The sequence below is a fragment of the Heterocephalus glaber genome, unplaced genomic scaffold, assembly GCF_053883595.1.
Source record: "Heterocephalus glaber isolate CG9 unplaced genomic scaffold, H.glaber_assembly_v1.0 deba00001472, whole genome shotgun sequence".
NCBI lineage: Eukaryota > Metazoa > Chordata > Mammalia > Rodentia > Bathyergidae > Heterocephalus > Heterocephalus glaber.
Window position 1 is genome coordinate 82,186,204 of NW_028258315.1, and position 23,122 is coordinate 82,209,325.

General features: G+C 44.6%; 1 protein-coding gene and 1 pseudogene across 1 annotated transcript in view; one reads left to right on the forward strand and one right to left on the reverse strand.

Annotated features, from left to right (window-relative positions):
• Pp2d1 (protein phosphatase 2C like domain containing 1) overlaps positions 1–23,122 on the forward strand; it is a 60,179-nt gene that overhangs the window by 22,845 nt on the left and 14,212 nt on the right. Inside the window, 2 exon segments of the mRNA XM_087182233.1 lie at positions 14,062–14,933; positions 14,935–15,133. Coding sequence (XP_087038359.1) covers positions 14,062–14,933; positions 14,935–15,133 — 1,071 coding nt within the window.
• Positions 19,945–22,928, reverse strand: LOC101698195 (R3H domain-containing protein 2 pseudogene; annotated as a pseudogene).

Sequence of the window (23,122 nt, forward strand, 5' to 3'; positions counted from 1 at the left end):
AAAAGCTTCAGGATGTTAGTATTATTGGCCCCATCCACACATCCTCAAACCCTGTCTCTCTCTCTGCATTTGTGTGTGTCTCTGTCTCTGTCCCCACCCCCTTTTGAGATGGGGACAGGGTCTTCTATGTAGCCTAGGCTAGCCTCCAACTCATGATCTTTCTGTCTCAGCCTTCTGAGCGCTGGGATTACAAGCATGTGCTACTACATGGAATCCATTTTTTGAGGTTGTTCATGAGGAAGCAAATGTTGTTGTAGCACCCACTAACGATAAAATAAGAAGCACTACCAGTTTTGGGAAACTTACTATGTGATAAGCACTCCGATAACCCCTTTCTGCAAAATAGGCTATCAGTTCTTACCAGGAAGGAAAAAAATTATTTTTCACTATTTTAGAGATGAGGACTTTGAGGTTGACAGAAATTAAGCAACTTGCACTAGACTCTCTCTCTCTTTTTTTTATTTTGGTACCAGAGATTGAACTCGGGACCTTGAGCTTGTGAGGTGGGCGGTGGCGCCACTGAGCTAAATCCCCGGCCCACCGGAATCTCTCTTACTCAGAACACTTTAACTTCAGCTGATAACAACTGTGCCTACAATCTATTGAGAGCAAAGGGCCTGAACATGAGTTCGAACTAATTTCATCTTCACAGCAGCCCTATTTGGGAGCACTTAGGAATTCTATTTATAAAGAAACTCCAGCCCAGACAATAATAGTACTGAGTTAGATCAGAGCACCGTAGGCTTGCTGAGAGGCAGGATATGACCTGTCAATCACAAAGATCCAGAACCGAGGCTGAACAACAGGATGTGACCTGTCAGTCACGGTCAGGATGCATGGGCAGAGTAACTTCCAATGGACCAGATGTGAACGAGTACAAAATATGAGTGGCCGGCCATTGACTCCATTGCAACTGTGATCTTCCAGTTCCTGTTTCAGTAGTTGTCCGACTTGCTTATGGGATGTATCTCTTCTTGATCTTCTCTTTTCTTCACTCTTTCCTGTTTTTACTTTAAATAAAGCCTTTATCTGCTCATCAGCTATCCCGGCCAATTTGGATGGGCACAAAGAGCCTGGAATCACCAGAAATTGTGCTGTTTGGCAACAGTAATGGTTATAAGGCAATGGTGGCAAACCTATGGCATGCCTGTTGTTTTTCTTTTGAGACAAAAGCATAATGTTTTGTTTTGTTTTGTTTTTTTGGTACCGGGGATCAAACTCAGGACCTTACACTTGTGAGGCAGGCAGCGGAACCACTAAACTAAATCCCCAGCCCCTGAGACAAAAGACTTTAATGTATGACTTGCTTTTTCCTAACTCAGTAGTCAGGTTTAATTGTAGTGTAGGCACTTTGCAATAAAAAAGTGGGTTTTGGGTTGCAGCTTGGACACTTGTCTCTAAAAGGTTCGTCATTACTCTTATAGGGTCTCTCCATCTTCTGGTTTGAAAGCAGCAGGGAAAGTAGACTGTTTTAGGTTGCCCTGTTGAGAACTTCATGTTTTGTGCAGAAGAGAATATTTTTATTCCAGAGCAGTACTGTTCAATATATCTTCCAGTAGATTTTGTGTTTCTGTCTTAATATTTAGATCTTTGATACATTTTGATTTGAAAGAGATATGGGTCTAGTTTTAATCTTTGACATGTGGAAACCCAATTTTTCTAGCACCATTTATTAAAGAGGCCATCTTTCTTCCAGTGAAGGTGTTTGTATCCTTTGCCAAAGACAAGATAGCTGAGTATGTTTGGAGTTGTTTCTGTATCTTCTAATCAATTCCATTGATCCTCTGGTCTATTTTTTTTTTTTTTTTTTTTTTTTTGCCAATACCATGCTGTTTTCATCACATTAGTTTTATAGTATAATTTCAAGTTGGGGATGGTGATACTTCTTACCTTGCCTTTGTTTCCCCAAATTGCTTTTGCTATTCTCGGTCTCTTCTGGCTCCAAATGATTTTTAGGATTATTTTCTCTAATTCTGTGACACTTGCTATTGGTATTTTAATTCAAATTGCATTAAAAATAAAATAAAATAAAATTGCATTAAATCTGTACAAGAATTTTGGAAGTATGGCCATTTTCACTATATTGGTTCTTTCCACCCAAGAACAAGTGTTATCTTTCCACTTTCTGATAGCCTCTTCAATCTCCTTTTGCATTTGCCTTTTTTTGTTTGGTACCGGGGATTGAACTCAAGACCTTGCACTTGCGGGTCAGAGAGCAGAACCACTGAGCTAAATGCCTGGCCCTGCATTTGCCTTTTTGTGATGCTGTGGATGATATGATGCCCATGATAGTGATATAGTGTTAGGTTCCTACTGACCTTTTGACATATGGGAAACCTTTTGTTTCAGGTAGTCCTGGATCATTGAGCCATGGACATGTCAAGCAGATAGTGTATATAGCACAGATACTTCGTCTCCGGGAAGGATTAAGCAGTTCATCATGCTGCTTAGATTAGCGAGTAATGTAAAACCTATGAATTGTTTATTTCTGGAATTTTCCATTTAATACTTCAGACCTCAGTTAGCCATGGGTAACTGAAATTGTGGGAAGCAAAGCTGAGGAACTAGTGTTCTGTACTCTCCAGACTATTGGTCTTGTATTGGTCAGTATATTCAGACTAAGAACTAAGGATGAGTGAAAGCATGAAGATCTTCTATTTCTTTTCTTTCCTTTTTTTTTTTTTTTTTTTTTTGAGACAGGGTCTTGCTGTGTAGTCTAGGCTGGTCTTGAACTTACTATATAGCCCAGGCTGGCCTTTAACTCATGGTACTCCTCCTGTTTCAGCCTCCCGAGTGCTGGAAGTACAGGCATGTACCACCACACCTGCCATAGAATCTCATGCATGCTAGGCAAACTATCACATGCCCCCCGCCCTTTTTCTTTTCTTTTTGGTACTAGGCATTGAGCTACATCCCCAGTGCTATTTATTTATTTATAATTTTGAGACATGGTCTCACTAAGTCACTAAATTGCCCCAATTGGGCCTGAATTTACAATCCTCCTCCATCCACCTTCCAGAGTTCTGGGACTATACACATATGCCACCATGCCAAGTTCCTAGCCCTTTTTAATTTTATGTTGATACAGGGTCTCACTAAATTCCCCTTGAATTTGCGATCCTCTCGATTTAGCTTCCTGAGTAGCTGGGATTACAAGCATGCGCCACCACACCCAGCTTCTTGCTCCCTTAATTGAAAACTAAATACAGTGTGGACAGATCTCTTGCACTCCTCTGCATTTGATTTTTTGGGTGAATATTACAAAATAATCCTGTAAAAAAAATAAAAATTAAAAGAAAACTAAATACAGTATTTAGTCAGGCATGGTTTGAGCCCAGGCATGGTTTTAGCAACTTGGCAAGACCCTGTCTCAAAAACAAAAAACAAAGGGCTGGGGGTGTAACTCAGTGTGAAGACCCTTCGTTGAATCCCTTGTTCTGAAACTAACTGAATAATCACACAAATAAACTGGGCATGGTGACACACACGTATAAGTCCAGCTACTCTGAAGGCTGAGGCAGGAGAATCACAAGTTTGAGCTCAGCCTGGGCAACGTGGTGAGACCCCGTCTCAATATGTAAAAATAGGAAGGGGTAGGGCTGGGGATTTCGCTCAGTGGTGCCACCGCTGCCTGCAAGGTCCTGAACTCAATCCCTGGTACCAAAAAAAAAAAAAAAATACGAAGGGGCGTGAGGGGGTGGCTCGGTTGTAAAGCATTTACCTAGTATGTGCAAGGGCCTGGTTTCAATCTCCAGCACTAAAAATCGCACAAATACACCATGAGAAGCTGTAACAAAAGCCAAATCTAGAGGGTTGTGGGGGCATTTGGCAAAAGGTGGAGGATTTGTCTGAAGAATCAGGAAACACCTGTCTAAGGATGCGGAAGTTCAGCTTGTGGAAGTGAGGAATGAAGAACAGCTAGAATTCACTGCGTGTCCGTGGAGGGAAAGGCTTTGGAGGTGGAAGGAATAGCACGTCCAGGCCTTTGTGGGCAGAACGTGGATGTGTGTGAGGAATCTTAGAGAACGGGAAAGGATGGAGAGAGGGGGCTGAAGGGTCAGACTTTGGACCAAGGGACCATAGAACCTGTTGGTGCGATTGAGGCTTTTGGCCTTTACCCTGAAGGCAGGAGAGAACTACTGAAATGTTTTAATCAGAGGAACAGCATCATTAGAAAAGAAACTTTAAAAAAACATGAAAAACTTGGCCTTTTACAAGGGACTCATTGTTCCCTGTTCCTTCCTTCCTTCCTCCTGCCACGGGCAGGCAGGTGACTTTCCCAGACTCAGAGCTGCAGCTGACTCCAGGGGCCACCCCTCAGAACAGGCACAGGGCTTGGTCTGGGGCCCAGGGGACGAACGGAGCTGAGCTGTGTTCTTTCCTCTCATGCTCTGTGTGTTCTCTCTCTGTTTCTGCCGTGAAATAAATACTGGGGTATTTATAAGAACTGTCAGCAAACCACCCACTCCCTTTTCTCTGCCCCGGGCCCAGAAGCCCTTAAAACATAACATTCTGTACCAGAATCTCTTGATATCCAATGAGACAGCTCCTAAAGGAATACTAAGTATAACTCCCTTCCACACAGGCTGCTGCCTGCTGCCTTGACTTTTACAATCATAGTTGTGGAACATCCTAGAGATTTGAATGTTTTGGGTGGTTTTAAGGTGAACAAGAGCCGCCTACTGGAGAGGCTAGCTTTCAATATTTTCTAGATTGGCTGTCTTTCTATTGAGCCATATGCATTTGATTGTCCGATAGTTGGGAGGATGACAAGCCAAAGAATTTATTCCAGCTGGAGAAAATCCAGAAGAGAAAAAAAATTAGATTTGTGAATGTATTTGAATTGCATGTTTCAAGTAATGTTAAACCAACTTGGAAGCAATATGTATGACTGATTGTCTTTTTCCAAAATAAATTAATTTTTGCCCTTAACCCTGGGATTATAGGAAAGTCACCTGTTGGTCACACTCACCAGCTTGCGATTCCCAACTCTGCCACATTACTGAGGCTGTGTTAATTTGCCTTCCAGAGTAGTGCACTTGTCTGTAAATGGGTTTTGAGTGCCTCGCTGTGTGGGTGGCTGGTTTAGAGGAGATGCCAGCACAAGGCAAGCACTGATAGCGTCATCATCTTCCAATGATGAGGCCTCTGTGAGCTGTCTTCCCCAAGACACTAGCTCCTCCAGAGTGGGGATCTGTCATTGGTCTCTTACCTCCAGGGCCAGTCCTGTAGGTGCTCACATATATAAGATGGTTAACTGATGTAACCACCTTAAAGAAATCCTTCTGTTGCATTGGTACCCTTCCTAGGTAGTCTAGCTTCTCATTTCTTACATTCACCATGTGTGTCTCTCCAAAGTATAAATTAGGGGAAAATTATTGGATTTACTTCCAGAAAGATATTTTCCTAGGAGATATCTATATCTATATCTATATCTATCTATCTATCTATCTATCTATCTATCTATCTATCTATATAAATTTTTTTTAAGTTAAGTTCTTGCTGTGTAGTCTAGGCTAGCCTTGAACTTGGTATGTACCCTAGACTGGCCTTAAACTCAAGATCTCCCTGGCTCAACTTTCCAAGTTCTGGGATTACGGGCATGTCCTAACCTGCCCAGCAAACCTGGCTAGAAAGTACGATTTTATTACTCTTCTCTCTCCTCCCCTCCCCTCCCCTCCTCTCCTCTCTTCTCTCTTTCTTTCTTGACAGAACTCACTATGTAGCCCAGACTGACCTCAAAACTTGTTATTCCTGGGCCAGGGATTTAGCTCAGTGGTGCCACCGCCTGCCTGGCAAGTGCAATGTCCTGAGTTCGATCCCTGGTACAAAACAAAACAACAACAACAAGAAACAACTTGTTATTCCTGGTCCCTCAGCCTCCTGAGTATTGGGATTATAGGAATGCACCACCATATCTGGCTAATTGAACTTTTTTTTTAAGCAGTGGCAAAGTTTATTTGACAAAGTAAAAGCAACGGGTGGGAGAGAAACTGGCTCTGCAGTGAGTTTAGGCTGAGCAAATAGAAAAAGAGTGTAAGACCAAGGATGAAAACATACACTGAATCTGGGAAACGCGTGGGCTCTTGTGGAAAGCTATGATAGGTATTTCTTTTTTTTTCCCCTTGAGACAGGTTCTTGCTAGGTAATTCTTGCCTTTTGAGATAGGATCTCACTATGTAGCCCAGACTGGCCTTGAACTCATATGGATCCTTCTGCCTCAGCCTCCCAAGTACTGGGATTACAGGTGTGGATTATGTAGCCCAGCTTTGATCTATTTTTAAAAGACAAAAACATGTGAATGCTTTTATGTGAAAATTTTAAAGGGAGTTGGTGTGGTGGCTTCACTCCTGTAATCCCAGCACTTGGGAGGTTGAAGCAGGAGGATCGCTGCAAGTTTGAGGCCTGCCTGAACTATGTACCGAGACCTTATCTAAAAAAATTTTTTTAAAAGGGCATACATTTATTTTGAAATATCTTAATTGTTTGCAAGAAATGATACATTCTCATTTTAAAACCTGTAACAAAAAAAGCACAAAACAAAGAAAGTAAAAATCTCATACCAGAGATAAAACTTGCATCCCCAACACTTTCATTTTACTTTAAAACAGGGCCTCAATAAATGGCCCAGGCTGGCTTCCAATTTGCAATTCTTTTATCTCAGCTTCCCAAATAGCTGGGATTATAGGCCACTATCACACCCAGTTCTTTCTCCCCCTTTCCCTCTTTTTTTCCATAAGAAAAGAGATTTAGGGGAAGGGGTGTTGTAGAGTGCTTGCATAGCATCATAGCATGCCTGAGGCCCTGGATTCCATCCCCCATAGGACACGAAAAAGAAAAAAGGAATTTTTTTTTTTGGTACCAGGGATTGGGGGAAAAAAAAGAAAATTTAAAAACAGAATTTTATCTTGGCTCCTGGCTCTGGAGATCAACATAGGCCTGTGTCAGAGGATGGCCCTTTAGCTGGCCGACTTCCAAGTGGCCCAAGGTGTCACATAGCAAAACACAAGGAACACACATGTTTATCTGTTCTAGCTATTTCTTTATTTCTTTTTGGTTCCTTGTTTTTGTTTTCTTTCTTGAGACAGGGTCTCATTATGTCGTTGTTCAGGCTGGCCTCAAACTCAAATTCCTCCTGCCTCAGCCTCCTGAATGCTGGGACACAGGTGTGCTCCACATGCCCAGCATTCTAGTTATTTCTTTGTGCGTTGATACAGTTTTATATAGATGGGCTCCCCCTGTTTATGCTTCTCTGTAGTCTGCTTTTTTCACTGAACCTAGGGCTTATACTGAGCTAGGTCCCCAGAATATTCTGTAGACTTCTTTCTAAATACATAAATATGGCCTGGACCGGGGATTTAGCTCAGTGGTTTCTGGCACCTGCCTCACAAGCGCAAGGTCCCGAGTTCGATCCTCGGTACCAAAAAAATATAAATAAATAAATAAATATGGCCTGCTATTGATGTGGTGTTTTTTTTTGTACTGAGGATCGAACTCAGGACCTTGTGCTTGCAAGGCAAGCAGTGGCACCACTGAGCTAAATCCCCCCCCCCCCACACCCTGTCTTTTTGGTTTTGGTACTGGGGATTGAACTCAGGTCCTTCCACTTGCGAGGCAGGTGGTGGAGCCACTGAGCTAAATTCCTGGCCCTCCCACCCTGTATTTTTGATTCATATAGTAAATATGTCTCTCTTTTCTCTTCTCTTCTCTTTTCTTTCCCTCCCTCCCTCCTTCCCTCCCTTCCTTCTTGCCTTCTTTCCCTCCTTCCTTTTATCTTTGAGACCGGATCTTGTCTTGTGGTCCAGGCTGGGCTTGAATTCACAATCTGCCTGCCTTAGCCTCCTGAGAGCTAGGATCACTTATTTTGGAGCACTAGCAACAAGGCTGTTTAGGAATAATGAGTAGCTGGGTGTGATGGTGTAGACTTGTAGTCCTAACTACTCAGAGACCTGAAGCAGGAGGATTGCAAGTTCAAGGCCATCCCTGGGCAACACAGTGAGATCTTGTTTCCAAATAAAAAACGGCTGGGGACGTAACTTGTGGTAGAGTGCTTGCTTAGCATGCGCAAGGCTCTGGGTTCAATCTCTAGCCCAGAAACAAAAAGAAAAGAAAAGATTTTTTAAAAAAGGAATAGCTGGGGATGTAGCTCAGTGGCACAGCACCTGCCTGACAAGCTCTAGGTCCTGAGTTTGATCCCTGGTATGAAAAAAAAAAGGAATAGACACAGATAAATGTTTTAAATATGTTAAATATAATTGCAAAACTATAAAGGATAGCATACTGATCATCTAATGAATACTGCAGTTCACATCCTCCCACCTTTCTGCAATAGGTACATTTTTTAATTTTTTTGGTACCAGGGACCAAACTCGGGTCCTTGCGCTTGTGCAGCAGGTGGTGAAACCACTGAGCTAAATACCAGCCAGTATATTTTTGAATTGTTAGTTTATCATTACTTTATTTTAAATTCTGGGGAATGAATCCAGGGTTTACACAGCTTTTTTTGTCCTCAGCTCTTTTTTTGTTTATTATTAATTTTTTTTTTGGTACCCGTACTGGGGATCGAACTCAGGACCTTGCACTTGCAAGGCAGGTTCGGGAACCACTGAGGTAAATCCCCGGCCCAATAAATGAAAGTTTAAAATTGTACTGTAAGTGGTACCACCCTTGCCTGATTTCCCAGAGACAGAGATAGACCATTATCTCACTAGGGGTGGACCACCCTCTCTCATCCACTAAGACTAAGATGACTAAAGGAAAGAAGGGATAAGAAAAAAAAAGAGAGAGAAAATAGGAAGAAAAAATAGAGACAAAGCCTTTGCATGTAAGGAGGGGAAGAGGGTTGAAGGGGGGTGGAAAAAAAGAAGAAAGATTTATCATGTGCAGGTACAAATTCTCTACACAGATTGCTATCATTTTGTATATCTAAAATGTACCAAGAAACGTTTTGCTAAAAATAAATAAAATTCAACCTTAAAAAGAAAAAAAAGATGAAGATGTTAAGTAAGACTACTCAGACCAAGACTAAGACTATATATAGATTAGAAAATTCCACAGATTGCCACCTCCCAAAGCACATAAAAGGCCCCAGTTCCCACTTAGGTATGCCTCACTCCTTGGAGCACCTGAGCTCCCCACTTGAGTGTGTCCTCTCTCTGTCTTAATAAATCTTTCCCACTCTTAACCTCACTGTTCCTTGGAATTCATTTTTCAGTTTTGGGGAACATGAACTCCATGCATCAGTTAGGGAGTTGGGTCTCTCCCATATGAGTGGAGTGCTTCCCTAGCATGTGTGAGGCCCTGGGTTCATGCCCCATGACTGCAAAAACAAACAAAACCACAACACAGCCTGAAACAAAACCAGAGGTGGCCAATGATGGGCTTTAGGCAGAGGATCACCTCTGGCTGTTGTGAGAGGAACAGGATGCAGAGCGCACTCAGGAGCAGTAATCCGAGCGCACATTTCAGCACCCTGGAACCGTCAAAAGGCCGTGGGAATGGAGACAAGCAGATGAGCTAGAGGGGTCAAGGAGAGAGAGAGGACAAGTTTGGTGATTGGCTGCCTAGATCCTGAGAAGGAAGATGGTGTGGTGCAGTGGGACCCTGTATCATCTAGGGTCCAATCAACAAAGCAGAACCCTGGGCAATAGGACATAAAGCATTTATTGCTGAAATCAGACCATATACGCTTTGTGGGAGTCACTGGGGAACTGAACATCTGGGAAAGAGAGTTGGAGGATCGGAGTCCCTAGTCAGTCACGCTGAGAAGCCAGAGGTCCCGCTGGACCAGAGGAGGAAGCCAGTGGGGAAGGAGGGCCTCGTGCTTGCAAGTCCACAGGGGCTGCTACTGGCCGGCAGGGCCTGTGGTCCGGAGCAACAGCTGGAGGCAGAGTAGCCGGGGCACCTGGGGGTAAACTCATTGACCGATAGGGGCCGGGGATTTAGCTCAGTGGTTCCGCCGCCTGCCTTGAAAGTGCAAGGACTGGAGTTCGATCCCCAGTACCAAAAAACCCCCCAAAAAACCTCATTGACTGATGGCAGCACTCAGATATGATGTCCCCCAAATCTCCTACGAATCCCTTCTTTGGCCAGGTCGAACTGGAACCATACCCGAAAAGGGATTCTGGGAAACAGAATCCAGCCCAGCCACACTGGTGCTGGGAGAAGACTCTGGAGGAAGAGCAGCAAGTTCTACTTCGCACATGCTGACTTTGAGTTGACGGTGGTACATCCTCCCGAAGGTAGTTAGTAGACAGTTAACCTGTGCAACTTTCTTCAACGTGCAGGCAAGCTGTGAAGGAGGAGTGTACGGCTTTGGGTCAAAGACTGAAGGACTGAAGATACTGGCCAGGAGTGAAGGGAGGCCCTTCGACAATCAAAAAGATGGGCCAGGCAGCCAGGGATTTAGCTCGGTGGTTCCACCGCCCGCCTTGCAAGCGCAAGAACCCGAGTTCAATCCCCAGTACAAAAAAAAAAAAGATAGGCCAGGCATGGTGGCCATGCCTGTCATCCCAGCTACATGGGAGATAGGAGGATCATAAGTTTGAGCCCAGCCTGGGCAATTTAGTCAGATCCTATTTGAAAATAAAATACTAAAAAAGTTCTGGGATGTAGCTCAGTAGACAAGCCCTGGGTTCAATCCTCATTACCACAAAAACAAACAAATATATAAACCATGCTACCAAGACCAAAAGCTCCCAGACAGTAGGCCGGAGTGGACTGACATTGCTGGTTGGGTAGAAGGGAGCATCCTGGAGACTTGGCCTGAGGCGCCTAGCCCTGAGTGCAAAGGCAATTGGTCTGTTTAGTAAGGATGCTTCCCTGGAATCACTATTTTTAAGGTGTCACAAATTAGCAGAAAAAATATCAGTTTCCTTGGAGTTACCCTTCTTAGAGGATTTTCATCTTCTTACACAACCAGAAGACTATGCTACTTTAGAATTTCCAAAGACAGGTTCGTCAGTACACTTTGTGACCCATTGTTTCATAGTCCTGAATCATAAAGTGAGTCGTGACCCAGGTTCCAGGTAAGGTGGCAAACATTCCACACAGGAAGTGCTGAACTCAACCAGGAAGCCCCTTCCACTCCTGCCCACCTCCACCATCTCTACACCCCAACCACCACCAGGGTGAAGGAATAGAGCAAAGGCATCCAGAGCACTGCCAATGGAACATGAATGTTGCGAGTGCTTTAAGGTATTTTAAAAAGTTTTTGTTGGATAACAAATCAAATCAATGAACAACTGTATCTACAATGTTCATTTTTTCCACTATTTCTTTGTTTGTTTGTTGTTTGTTTTGAGACAGGGTTTCACCGTGTAGTTCAGGCTGGCCTTGAACATGTATGTTCCCTAGGCTGGCCTCGAACTTGTGACAATCCTCCTGCCTCAGCCTCCTGAGGCATGTGCCACCACGCTGGCTATTTTCTCCACTTTCTTAGCAATCAAATGGAAACGTGGATTCCTGTTAGACCACGTAGATTGAACAATGACCTATTCCTTTACTTTTTATATAATAAAAGGCAGATTCCATCCCTCTCAACTGGATGGGATGGTGTATGCCTATAATCCCAGCTCTCTGGGAGGCAGAGGCAGGAGAATCCAAACTTTGAGTCCAGCTTGGGGAATTTAGGTACTTAACAAGATCCAGTCTCAAAATAAAAATAAGTGTGTATGTGTGGGGTGTTGGTGCACCTCTGTAGTCCTAGCACTCCAGAGGCTGAGGCAGGAAGTGGCCGCTAGTTCGAGGTCAGTACATAGTGAGTTCAAGGCCAGCCTGTACTACATAGTAAGACCCTACTCAAAAATCTAAAAATAAATAAAATAATTAAAAATAAAAAGGGGCTAGGGAATGTAGCAAAGTGGGAAGGCCTTGGGTTTAATCCCCAGTACAGCACTAAAAATAAATAACTAAACAAACAAACGCACTCCTCTTTGTGTTTTTAATCAACTATATTTACTTATTTATTGTAATTTGAAAAAATGTAAGTTTTAATTGTTCTGCTATATTTATATTTAATTCATTGCACATTGTATATTTTTAACCCAACAATCTGAAACCTGGAATGCTCCAAAATCCAAAACTTTTGAGCAACAACATGATGCCACAAGTGGAAAATTCCATGCCAAGAAACTTTGCTTCAAGTTGGGCATGTGGGAAGCACTGTGGGAAGCTGAGGCAGGAGGACTGCAAGTTTGAGCCCAGCCAATTTAGTAAGACCCTGCCTCAAAATAAATAATAAAAAAAGATCTGGGGATGTAGCTTAGTGGGAAAGCCCTATATTCATCATAGGACTGGGAGGGGGGTGGATTTGTTTCATGGACAGAATTATTTTGTTTAAAATTATCTTCAAGGGCTGGGGATTTAGCTTAGTGGTTCTGCCGCCTGCCTCGCAAGTGCAAGGACTGGAGTTCGATCCCAGACACCGCCCCCACGACCCAAATTATCTTCAAAGAAAAAGAAAAAAAAAAAGGAAAGAAAAATGCCTTCAGGGAGGGTGTAGTGGTGCACACCCACAGTCCCAGCACTCAGAAGGCTGAGGTAGGAGGGTTGTGGTAAGTTTGAGGCCAGCCTGGGCTACATAGTGAGACCTTGTCTCTAAAACAAACAAAACCAACCAAACACCAAACAAAAATAATGTTTGAGGGTCGGGGATTTAGCTCAGTGGTGCTGTCACTTGCCTTGCAAGTACAAGGTCCCGAGTTCGATTCCCAGTACCAGAAAAAAAAAAAGTTTGATCTTTTCATTTTCTTTCTCTTTTTTTGGTACTGGGGATGGAACTCAGGAGCTTGCGCTTGCGAGTCAGGCATGGCTCCACTGAGCTAAATCCCTGGCCCATGTTTGATCTTTTCAAAGTTAAAAATTCCTTTAACCAAAACATATTTTTGGTGAGATTTCTAACTTTCCAAATGCCCTTGGAAAGATCTAATGCCTAGAAACTGTGTATAAAATAGATTAAAAATGGCCTCATAGGGCCGGGGATTTAGCTAAGTGCTTCCACCTCCTGCCTTGCAAGCACAAGGTCCCAAGTTCCATCCCTGGTACCAAAAACAACAACAACAACAAAAAGGCCTCATGGTACTTGCCTGTTATCCCTGCACTTGAACACTGAGGCAGGAGGATCTCAAGTCTGAGGTGAGCCTGGGCTATGTAGTGAGACCCTGCCCACCCTCACACACACTAAAAAGAGCCCACATGCCGCATGTAGTACTGGATGCTTCTGATGGGACGGGCTACAGGAAGGGCGACTGACTTCCAGAAATGTAACGTCACACACCAAGCTTTTCTTTCCTGCCTCCCGCCAGCACCTCTTCATTACAGTCTTCTTAATGATTGCAAAAAGGACAAATGAAAATTCTGTTCTATGGATTTTTCCTCTTTCTCCCTTCTCCCCTCCCCCTTTCCTTCTTTCTTCCTGACTCTCATTGGGTAGCCTAGGCTGACCTTGAACTTGTGATCCTCCTGCCTCAGTCTCCCAAGTGATAGGATCACAGGTGTGTAACCACCACACTGGCTGCCAGTTTCTTTCATTATTCCACTGAGTTTTAGCATAGGATATTTATTTTCTGGTGAACCATTTCATACAGATGAAATTGATTTAAGCCAGACAAAATGGAATCTAAACGTAAAGATGCTCCTGTTTGAAATGAAATTCATAGGTTTGAAACATACCCTCATATGCCTGTGAGAAAATATTCTTATTACTATTTTTTTGGGGGTACTGGGGATCCGACTCTGGTCCTTCCACTTGTGAGGAAGGTGGCGGAAACACTGAGGTAAATCCCTGGCCCCTAAAATATTATTTTTTATCCGAGTATTTATTTAGATGTACAGCTGAGTTTGTGGATATTTCACCTAATTTCCTTCAGCACACGTAGGTTAATCACTAACTTATTGAGGACTTACTTACTATGTGCTTTGGGGAAGCCACAGACTCAGAACATTCAATTCTAGGCCTATCTGAAATTGTGAAGAGCCAAAGCAAATTGCATAGACAAGGTCCTGCTTGAGGAGATTTTCACTATATCATTCCTTAGTATGCATCTTTTATCTTGTTTGCAGAGTGTTTTGGAAATCAAGAGAATGGGATGGGAGAAAATCAACATTTGATTCAGAGGACAGTATTTCATCTGTACCTAAAAAGAAAAGGAATTTTCGAAAGAGCATCGAGGCCATCAGGACACAGTGCAGATGGTGAGGAGCAGCAGGTCTTTCCTCAAGAGGTCACCTTTCCCTGTTCCATGTGCAAGCAGGAAGTGGAAATCGCTGGTGCTTTTCTCCACAAAAAGGAACACATAGCGCTGGCTGCACTGGGACTCCAGTGGAGGGAAGGGAAGAAGCAGCCGTCCTCCAAGATTGTTGTTCAGAGACAGCTTGTGATTTCTAACCTGTTGTCATCCTTTATGCTCAATGAAAAAGTCCTACAGAACATTAATAATGCTTTTGAGCTACTGTGGAAGAAACAAATGCCAGTATACTGTAAAATTTTTGACAACATCGACAGGAGCTATGTATACCCTCAGAAACTCCATCATCTATTAATTAGAGGAGTAGCCACCTGTGAAGATAGGAATTCTACAAGGAAAGCTGCCATGAATGACAAATTCACCGTAATAAACAATTTTGGCAACAAACCCAATGTGTGCTTTTTTGGTTTGTTTGATGGTCACCTGGGTGCCTTAGCAGCAGACTTGGCATCGATGGAATTCGCAGTTTTACTCCTCCATCAGCTTTCTCAAGTTGACCCTTCTTACCTGATGACCCCGGAACAGCAGCAAGTAATCGATTCCTTTCATAGCGTCTTCAGAGAGGACTACACGGCCATAGAAGACCTCTTCTCGTCCACACAGAAAAGCACGAGCGCACACAGGTGTAATTATGAGGACATACACAAAGCCTTTGCAAAAGCCTTTTGGAGGATGGACAGACTGTTAACGCCTTGGAAGGAGAGAAGTTTCCAGGGTTCTATGGAGTGGCTGCTCTGTAGTTACCTGTATACTGGAAGGAAAAATTAAATATCCTTATGCTAATATGAATTGGAGAAAAATCAACAGCAGTGATAAATTAGCAGCGAGCTTCCTCTCCCAGAAGATGCCACAAATAATTTCTGGAATATTACACATTGCAAACACTGGTATGTATGTTCAATAACACCAAGTAACATTTTAACATTTTGATTCCAGCAGCAAAATCCCACATGCTTCCAGAATCTAGTGGTATATTATTTAATGACTTTTTCCATTGACTAATTTAAGAAACAACAAATAACCATAGTTGTTTTTTTTTTCTTGGGGGGTGGGTACTGGGGATTGAACACCAATCCTTGCGCTTTCGAGACAGGCGGCATAAACACTGTGCTAAATCCCCAGCACTATAGTTGTTTTTTTGTTTGTTGTTGGTTTTTTTTTTTTTTTTTTGGTACCAGGGATCAACTTGGTCCTTGTGATTTCCAGGCAGGCATCAGAACCACTGAGCTAAATCCCCAGCCTTGTCCGTTGGTGTTTTTGAGACAGGGTCTCGCTATGTAGTTCAGGTTGGCTTTGAACTCACTATGTAGCCCAGGCTATCCCCAAACTCATGAGGATCCTCCTGCCTCAGCCTTCAGAGTACTGGGATTCCAGTTGTGCACTGCCACACCTGGCTAACCAGTTTGAATACAGATTGCAGGCATGAAACTAGTTGTAATTATTTTTCAAGAAGGCTTAGATATAAAATAATAGGAGTAATAGATTAAGGCTTAGCAGGACATAGTGGTATATGCCTATAATCCCAGCAACTTGGAAGGCTGAAGTGGCATGATCACAAATTCATGTCCTGGATGGGCATGGTGGCACATGCCTGTAATCTCAGCACTTGGGATCCTGAGGCAGGAGCCTGAGCTACATAGAGAAACTCTGTCTCAAAAAACCCAAACCAGCCAGAGATTTAGCTCAGTGGCACTGAGCTTGGCTCGCAAGCGCAAGGTCCTGAGTTCGATCCCCAGTACAAAAAAAACAAAACAAAACACAAAAAAATACCCCAAAACCCAAACCAAAAAACCAAGTTCAAGCCCTGCCTCAAGTCTTTGTCGTTTCTGTCTGTGCTGAGGTTCTAAAGGGGTTTAGAGGCCTACTTCAAGGACTGATAGTTTTCTGACCCCATATTTTTGGAATTGTGACCTCTATGAGAAAATGTCACTTGATATTATGGTTGTTATAAATTAAATGAGAAATGATGATACACTCAGTATTCAATAAATGAATGCTATCATGAAATGTCTTTTTTTTTTTTTGAGACAGTGTCTCACCATGTAGTTTAGGCCGGTCTTATGTAGCCCAGGCTGGCCTTAACCTCAATGATCCTCCTGCTTCAGCCTCCTGAGTGCTGGGATCACCACATCTGGCATCATGAAAGGTCTAGCACACCGTGATGAAGCATCACTTCTAGATGCATTCCTGACAGATGGGGAAAGCAAGCAGACCACTGAGCTCTGTGCTGGAAGTAGGTAGCAAAGGGGGCCAAGCAGTCCGCTGGATTTAATTTCAGCACTTTTAGAAAACCACATGTGGCCCGTCTGGCTTTTCATCACCGCGTGGGCCCTCCACATTCTTCACAGCTTGAGCTCATCATAGCTTAACTTCTCAGGTCTGTGACTGACCTTCCCACTTTCCATGATGGTCTCTTGGGCCATCCCGGTACCACTACCCTGTCACTGCAGTAGGGTGACCCCAGGCACCGAGTGCAGGTGTTCTGTGGCTTCTGATTGTCAGAGCAGTTCAGTCTTAAACAATTAACTCCTTCCCTAAATGGCTCCTGATTATACCTCTTCTAAATGTGGTGGATGCTGCAATGGATTTCTTCTCCAGCTTTCACCTGCGATGTGGGAGGAGTCATCTTCAGAGCAAAACTCCACATTGTATCTGCAGCTTGCAGTGACTGACTGGGCTTTTCTTCTGGCTGTTGCTGGGGGTTCGGCCCACTGTTTCTGCCTGGGGCTGCTGACCCTCTGGGTTTACCTTGTGTTTGCGGACAGGACCTCCTCCCTGGGAGCCAGGCTTAGTGTTACAGACAGCTTTGTTCTTCTGTGTTGTCTTCAGTTTCTCCCATTTACTTATGATTTCTAGTTGTCCTATCAGCTCTTTCTTGATTCCGAGATTTATTTCTTTTTGTCTCTGCTAAGTTGTTCTTTTCCGGGTGTTTCAGTTCCAGCAGCCGGAGGGGCTATATTTTGGTGCCAGCTCCAACTCCCTCATCTTCAGCCCCACAATGGAGTATCATCACTAGTTCTTTTTTAAAATTAATTTTTTATTTAGAGACAGGATCTTGCAAAGTCACAAAGTTGCCCAGGCTAGGCTTGAATTTGGAATCTTCCTGCTTCAGCCTCCAGAGTGCTGAGGTTACAGTTGTGTGCTACTGTGCCAAGTAAAAAAGACTATTCTTTGCTCATGGAATTTTCTTGTTGCTGATGCTGAAATTCAGTTAACTGCTAGGTGTGATTTTGCAGGCCATATAATCCCAGCTATTTAGGAGGCTGAAGAGAAGGGTGACAATTTTAAGCCCAGCCTGGGCAATTTAGTGAGATTCTGTCTTAAATTTAAAAAAAAAATTTTTTTTTGGTACCGGGGATCAAACTCAGGACCTTTCGCTTGCGAGGCAGGCACAGTGCCACTGAGCTACATCCCTGGACCTTTTCATATGGATTTTGAAATCAGCTTGCTAATTTTTCAAAAGTATCCAGCTAATATTCTTTTCTTTTTTGGGCAGGGATAGTATTGGGAATTGAATCTAGGGCCTCACACATACTATGTGAATGTTCTACCATTGAGCTCCACACCAAGCACTTTTTGATAAAAGCTGGCTTGCCCAGGATGGGCTCAAACTTATGATCCTCCTACCTCAGCTTCCTTCCCTTTTTTTTTTTTTTTGGTACCAGAGATTGAACTCCAGACCTTGCCCTTGCGAGGCAGGTGACGGAACCACTGAGCTAAATCCCGGGCCCCTGCCTCAGCTTCCTGAGTAGCTGGGATTAAGCCATGGGCCACTGTGGCCTGGCTCAATTTATCATCTTTTTTTTTTTTTTTTTTTTAGTACCGGGATCGAACTTGGGTCCTTGAACTTGCAAGGCAGGCGGCAGAACCACTGAGCTAAATCCTGGCCCTCAGTTTATCATCTTAACATTAAGTCTTCCAATTAATAGGTGCTTTTATATTTGTCCAGGTTTTAATTTGTTTCAGTGATGTTTTGTGGTTATCAGCATATAAGTCTTTGGTATTATTTGGATCTTAAATGCTCCCTACCAAGGCCCATGTATTGGATTGCTCTCTGGAGTAGTGCTATTGGGAAGCTGGGGACCTCTAAGAGCTGCCTGATGGTCACTGGAAGTGTGGCCTCAAAAATGGTGAGACCACAGCCATTTCCTCCTCTGTCTTTCACTTCCTGGCAATGAGGTGAGTGATTTTGCTTTGTTGTGCTTTTTTTGTTTTGTTTTGTTTTGTGAGGCAGGCTCTCCCTTTGTAGTTTAGGGGGGCCCTGAACTCACTATGTAGCCCAGGCTGGCCTCGAACTCACAGCAATCCTCCTGCCTCAGCCTCCTGAGTGCTGAGACACAGGCGTGCGACACCATGCCCCGCTGTGTTGTGCTCTTCTGTGTGAAGGACCATCCCAGGTTCAGAGCAATGGTGCCATCTGTTTATGGACCAAAGCCTCTAAAACTGTGAGCCAAAATATACCTCTTCTTGATGTTGATTATCCTGGATGTTTGTTACAGTAAAAAGAAGCTAATACAGTCATAGAGTTCTTTTTCCTCCCTCTCTCTCTTTCAGATGTGTGTTTAGAGACAGGGTCTCACTTTGAAATCCAGGATGGGCTTGAACTGGCCCAGGATGCTCTCAAAAACTCCCAATCGTTTTACACCTTCTGGAGTACTTGGGTTATAGGCCTACACAACCCTTCCCTGCTTAGTCTTGCATTTCTTTTACTAAACATTTTAAAGCATGTTATTCCTTTAGATGTGATTGTCTTTTTTTTTGGAGATAGGGTCTTGCTTTATAATTCAGGCTGGCTTGAACTCAGGCTGGCTCGAACTCATGGTGATCCTCCTGTCTCAGCCTCCCAAGTGCTGGGATTACAGGCATGAGACACCATGCCTAACTAGATGTGATTTTATTTGCTTAATTATTTTGAGGTACTGGAGCTCAAACACAGGACCCTGTACACGCTAGACAAGCATTCTATCACTGAACTACATGCTTAATGCTTTAGTGCTATTTTATTTTTTTATTATTTATTTATTTATTTTTGATGTCCAGTGATAGTTTTTTTTATATTTAAAAACAAAACCAACCTCCCCCCCCAATGCCCCCCAAACAAACAAACAAAAAAACCAGATTAAATAAAATTTACAGTGACTATACCCAGCAAACATCTGTATGTGCAATTAAATACAGTGTCTGTTACTGCGGCACGAACCTTAAACAAACAATATACAAGTGTTCTGGGAACGGGGGGAATCCCAAGTTTTAACTGTGGGGTATGAAGAGACAAGATGGGGAAAGTGAGAGAATGGGGAAATCAATTTTTTTCTTAATTCTGTCCATATAAATATATTCATAAAGACTAAAAAAGGAAAGGGAGCTTAGGGCGGTGAGGAAATAGAAGAGGGGAGCATGGGACCCTCCCAATTCGACCTGACCAAAAATTATAAGAGAAATTAATGTCATGGGGGAAGAAAAGATAAAAAATGGCAGAAGAGAATGGGAAGGAGAGGGAAGCAGAGGGGGGCCAACCAGGGAGGAATAGGGTACCCAAGGCAGGGGAGCGTGGAAGGAGTCCAGTGCCAATGAGAGTCTGCTTCTTCATCCCTAATGTCTTAGGCTTTAGTTGTGTCCATCTCCTCACTTCCCACCTCTGTCCTACCTCAGCCCTCTCCACCTGCCCTCCCCAACCAGTCCCTTCTCCTCATCTATTTTATTGGGATCTGGCTCACTCCAGGATCCTCAGGTCATAGTTCTTTTTGGCCACTCGAAGTTTGAAGCGACTCACAGAGTTGTTGACGCGAAGGGAGGCATTTTGGGCAGCCAGAGGGCTGGGGAACACAGTGCAGATGGTGTACAAGGCAGCGAGGTCCGAGTGGCGGCCATTCTCAGCAGTCCCACTGTTGTCCCCACCACCCCTGCCTGGCAGCCCCTGAGCATCTTTGAGCCACTGGATCTTGGCACGGGACATGGAGAGCTGAGTGAAGAGTTTGTCCGCCTCAGTACGAGTGATGCCCTCAGGGAGATCTGTCACCTCCAGCACCTGCCCCAGGACAACATCTGCTGTCCCCAGGTCAGTAGAGGCAGACTTGAGTGCTTGTCTCTTGCCCTGGTTTCCATGTTTTAATCCACTCTGTCCCTGATGCACCGTGTATGTCGACTGGCCGTGGAGCAAGGGAGGGCAGATGGACAGATTGTACTGTAATGGCTGGCCCAAGAGGGAGTAGCGCCCATCACCCTGTGCTGAATCCCCAGGCCGGGGGAACTGTGTGAGAACAGGCAGGGGACTGAGTCCTGTGCAGACGTTGCTGAGGCTGGTGACAGGAGAGGGTGCTGGAGACTGAGTAGGAGATGTGACAGGGCTGCTGCTCATTTGTGTGTTGGCCTGGGGGTTATTGTCAGGACTGTACAGGTCTCCAGGCTTCTGACCTGGCTGGTCCATGCTATAATATTTACAATGATTCCACTGGACCCTGGATGTGTTCTGGGGAGGTTGGGGTCCATTAGGGACATTCAGCTGCATGACCACCACACCTTGTCCAGAAGGTGACACTCCTGAGTAGTGCTGTGGCATCTGTGGTGGACTGCAGGGAGAAGGAGACTGAGGCATCTGGTACTGCTCAGAGCCAGGGGGCTGCAGAAATCCCAGAAGGGCTTGTACCATTCTGCTGAGTGGGTGGGATCATGCTGTAGTACACGGGCACACCTGCCGCGGGGAGGCCTCCTTGCACAGACTGACTCACAGGGACCAGCATGGGTTGCTGGAAAGGTGACTGGAACACATTTTGTGAGTCACTGCCACTAGGACTTGGTAAGAAGCCAGTGGAGTGTACTGAACCACCAGGCCTTGGATCTGGCTACCCATATTGTTCCTCTGGTTGCTGACCAGGCCCTGGTTCTGGGGCTGCTGGACCCCAATCGTGCCTTGGTAAGCTGCTTGCTGCTGAGTAGGCATCATGGGCTGTAAACCAGGCTGCTGGGATGGCTGAGGCAGCTGCTGACCACGCTGGGGGCTATACGCCACCGGGTGAGAGAGAGGTCGATACTGCTGGTTGGAGTTTGGATTACTGTCCAGGAGGATAGTAAGAAACCTGTATCTGTTGGGGCTGCATGTAGGCCTGGGGTGGCAGGACTTGCTGAGTAGGTGGTGGATGGCTAGAGGTGGCATAGTTGGAAGTGGGGAGGGGCTGTCCCAGGGAAGCCATGATGAAGCTAGTCTGCTGAGGGTGCTGGGAGATAAGTGGGGGCTGGAACAGAGCTGAGGATGGGTCAGCTGCTTCAGTAGAACCTTGGCGGCTAAGGCTCATCTGTCCAAAGGGGTTGTTGAGATCATCTGTCTGTGACACCATGTGATTATCCAAGGGTGGGTGTTGCTGAGGTGTGGGTGGGAGAGCAGGAAGTTGCTGCTGCTGCTGCTGCTGTTGTTGTTGCTGGGCAGTACAAGGGAGAAGGCCCTGGACAGACTGGGGTGAGGTGACCTGGTTGCACACTTCTGGGGCACCTAGTGCCATACCTGGCCTGGAGAGCCGTCCTGCACTGCCACCTTTACTGCTGCCAATGCTGTCACCTCGGGTGAAGACAGAGATTCCGCTGAAGCTGCTGGCTTTGGTGACAGGGGGTTGCATGCTCCGGACAGAGCCATCCGAGTCTGTACTGCTCCAAGGCCAGGGCTCCAAGGGTTTGAGTTCGCTGTCTGTGCTGCTCTGGAGGCTGCTTGAGGTGCAGTTCAGCCCTTCTCGGTGCCCCCTGATGTCATTTAGATATCCGTTCTGGCCAGTCTCTTGGGCAAATATTCTCTCTCGGACCCTTTGATATTCCTCTCTCTCTTCTATTGACTTGCTTCTCCTTCCATCCTGCAATGGAACTCTGATTTGATTATCATCTCCGTCCATACTGGCATCATCTCTCTTGAGAATGAATCTCTGTTGGAATTCTGTATTCTTCTCATCCTTTATATGTTCTGAGAATCTCTGTTCAGGGATTCTTGTGTTGCTGGTCTTGTTGATGATGACAGCTTTCCCAGTTTGATCAACATTGTGGTCCATCCCAAAATAGGCAGCTACCCGGTGTAATAGCATCTGGTGATATGAGGTCATCTGAGGAAACTTCTTGAACTGGTTATTGTTGCCATTAATAAATTCCAGAATCTCCTGTTCTAATTTTAGCAGCATCATTCTGTCCCTTGGGTTCTTTTTCAGTGTATTTACAAGAAATTCATGTAGCTCTATTCCAGTGGAGTCTGTATATTCTTGGCTGGAGTCTCTGGATAGCATCTTCCTTGGGGCCTTATCTTTACTTTTGTCCTTGTCTTCTTTTTCAGAGACATCTTTTATGGATTTCTCTTCCTCTTTGTCAGAGGGTCAGCTGATGTGCAACTGAATTATATCCTGGGCTTCTAGTGGCCCATCAGCAAACGGAGTAGAGGACTCCTCACATACTGCCAGACTGCGTACTAATTTCAGCTTGGAATTAGATTTGGCTCTTTTCCTGGCATGACCATGGTTGGATGCCCGCCTCTGTGTCTCCTGACACACACTGGTCCTTTCACCTTCTTTCTCAACTTCTTCCTTACTTGAAGTCTTAGATATAAACTTGTTTTTGTTTACAGATTCTTCCACCAGTTTTTTTTCCCGATTCTTTCATTATTTCAAGGGTCTCTTGAGTAGTGTTACTGTTAGACATGTTCTTCAGTAGAACAGAGTAGCCTCTATGGACTCCTGATCTCTAGCCGAGATGTATTGCCTTATCCATCCAGATGAAGGATTAACTGTATTTATCAAGTATGACTTGGATACTTCAGGAAGGATAGTGAATAGCCTCTAGCAATTCACCTCACGCGGCCTCTCCGCCGGCTGGCCGCCCAGGGCCCACGGGCTGCTGCAGCTCGACTG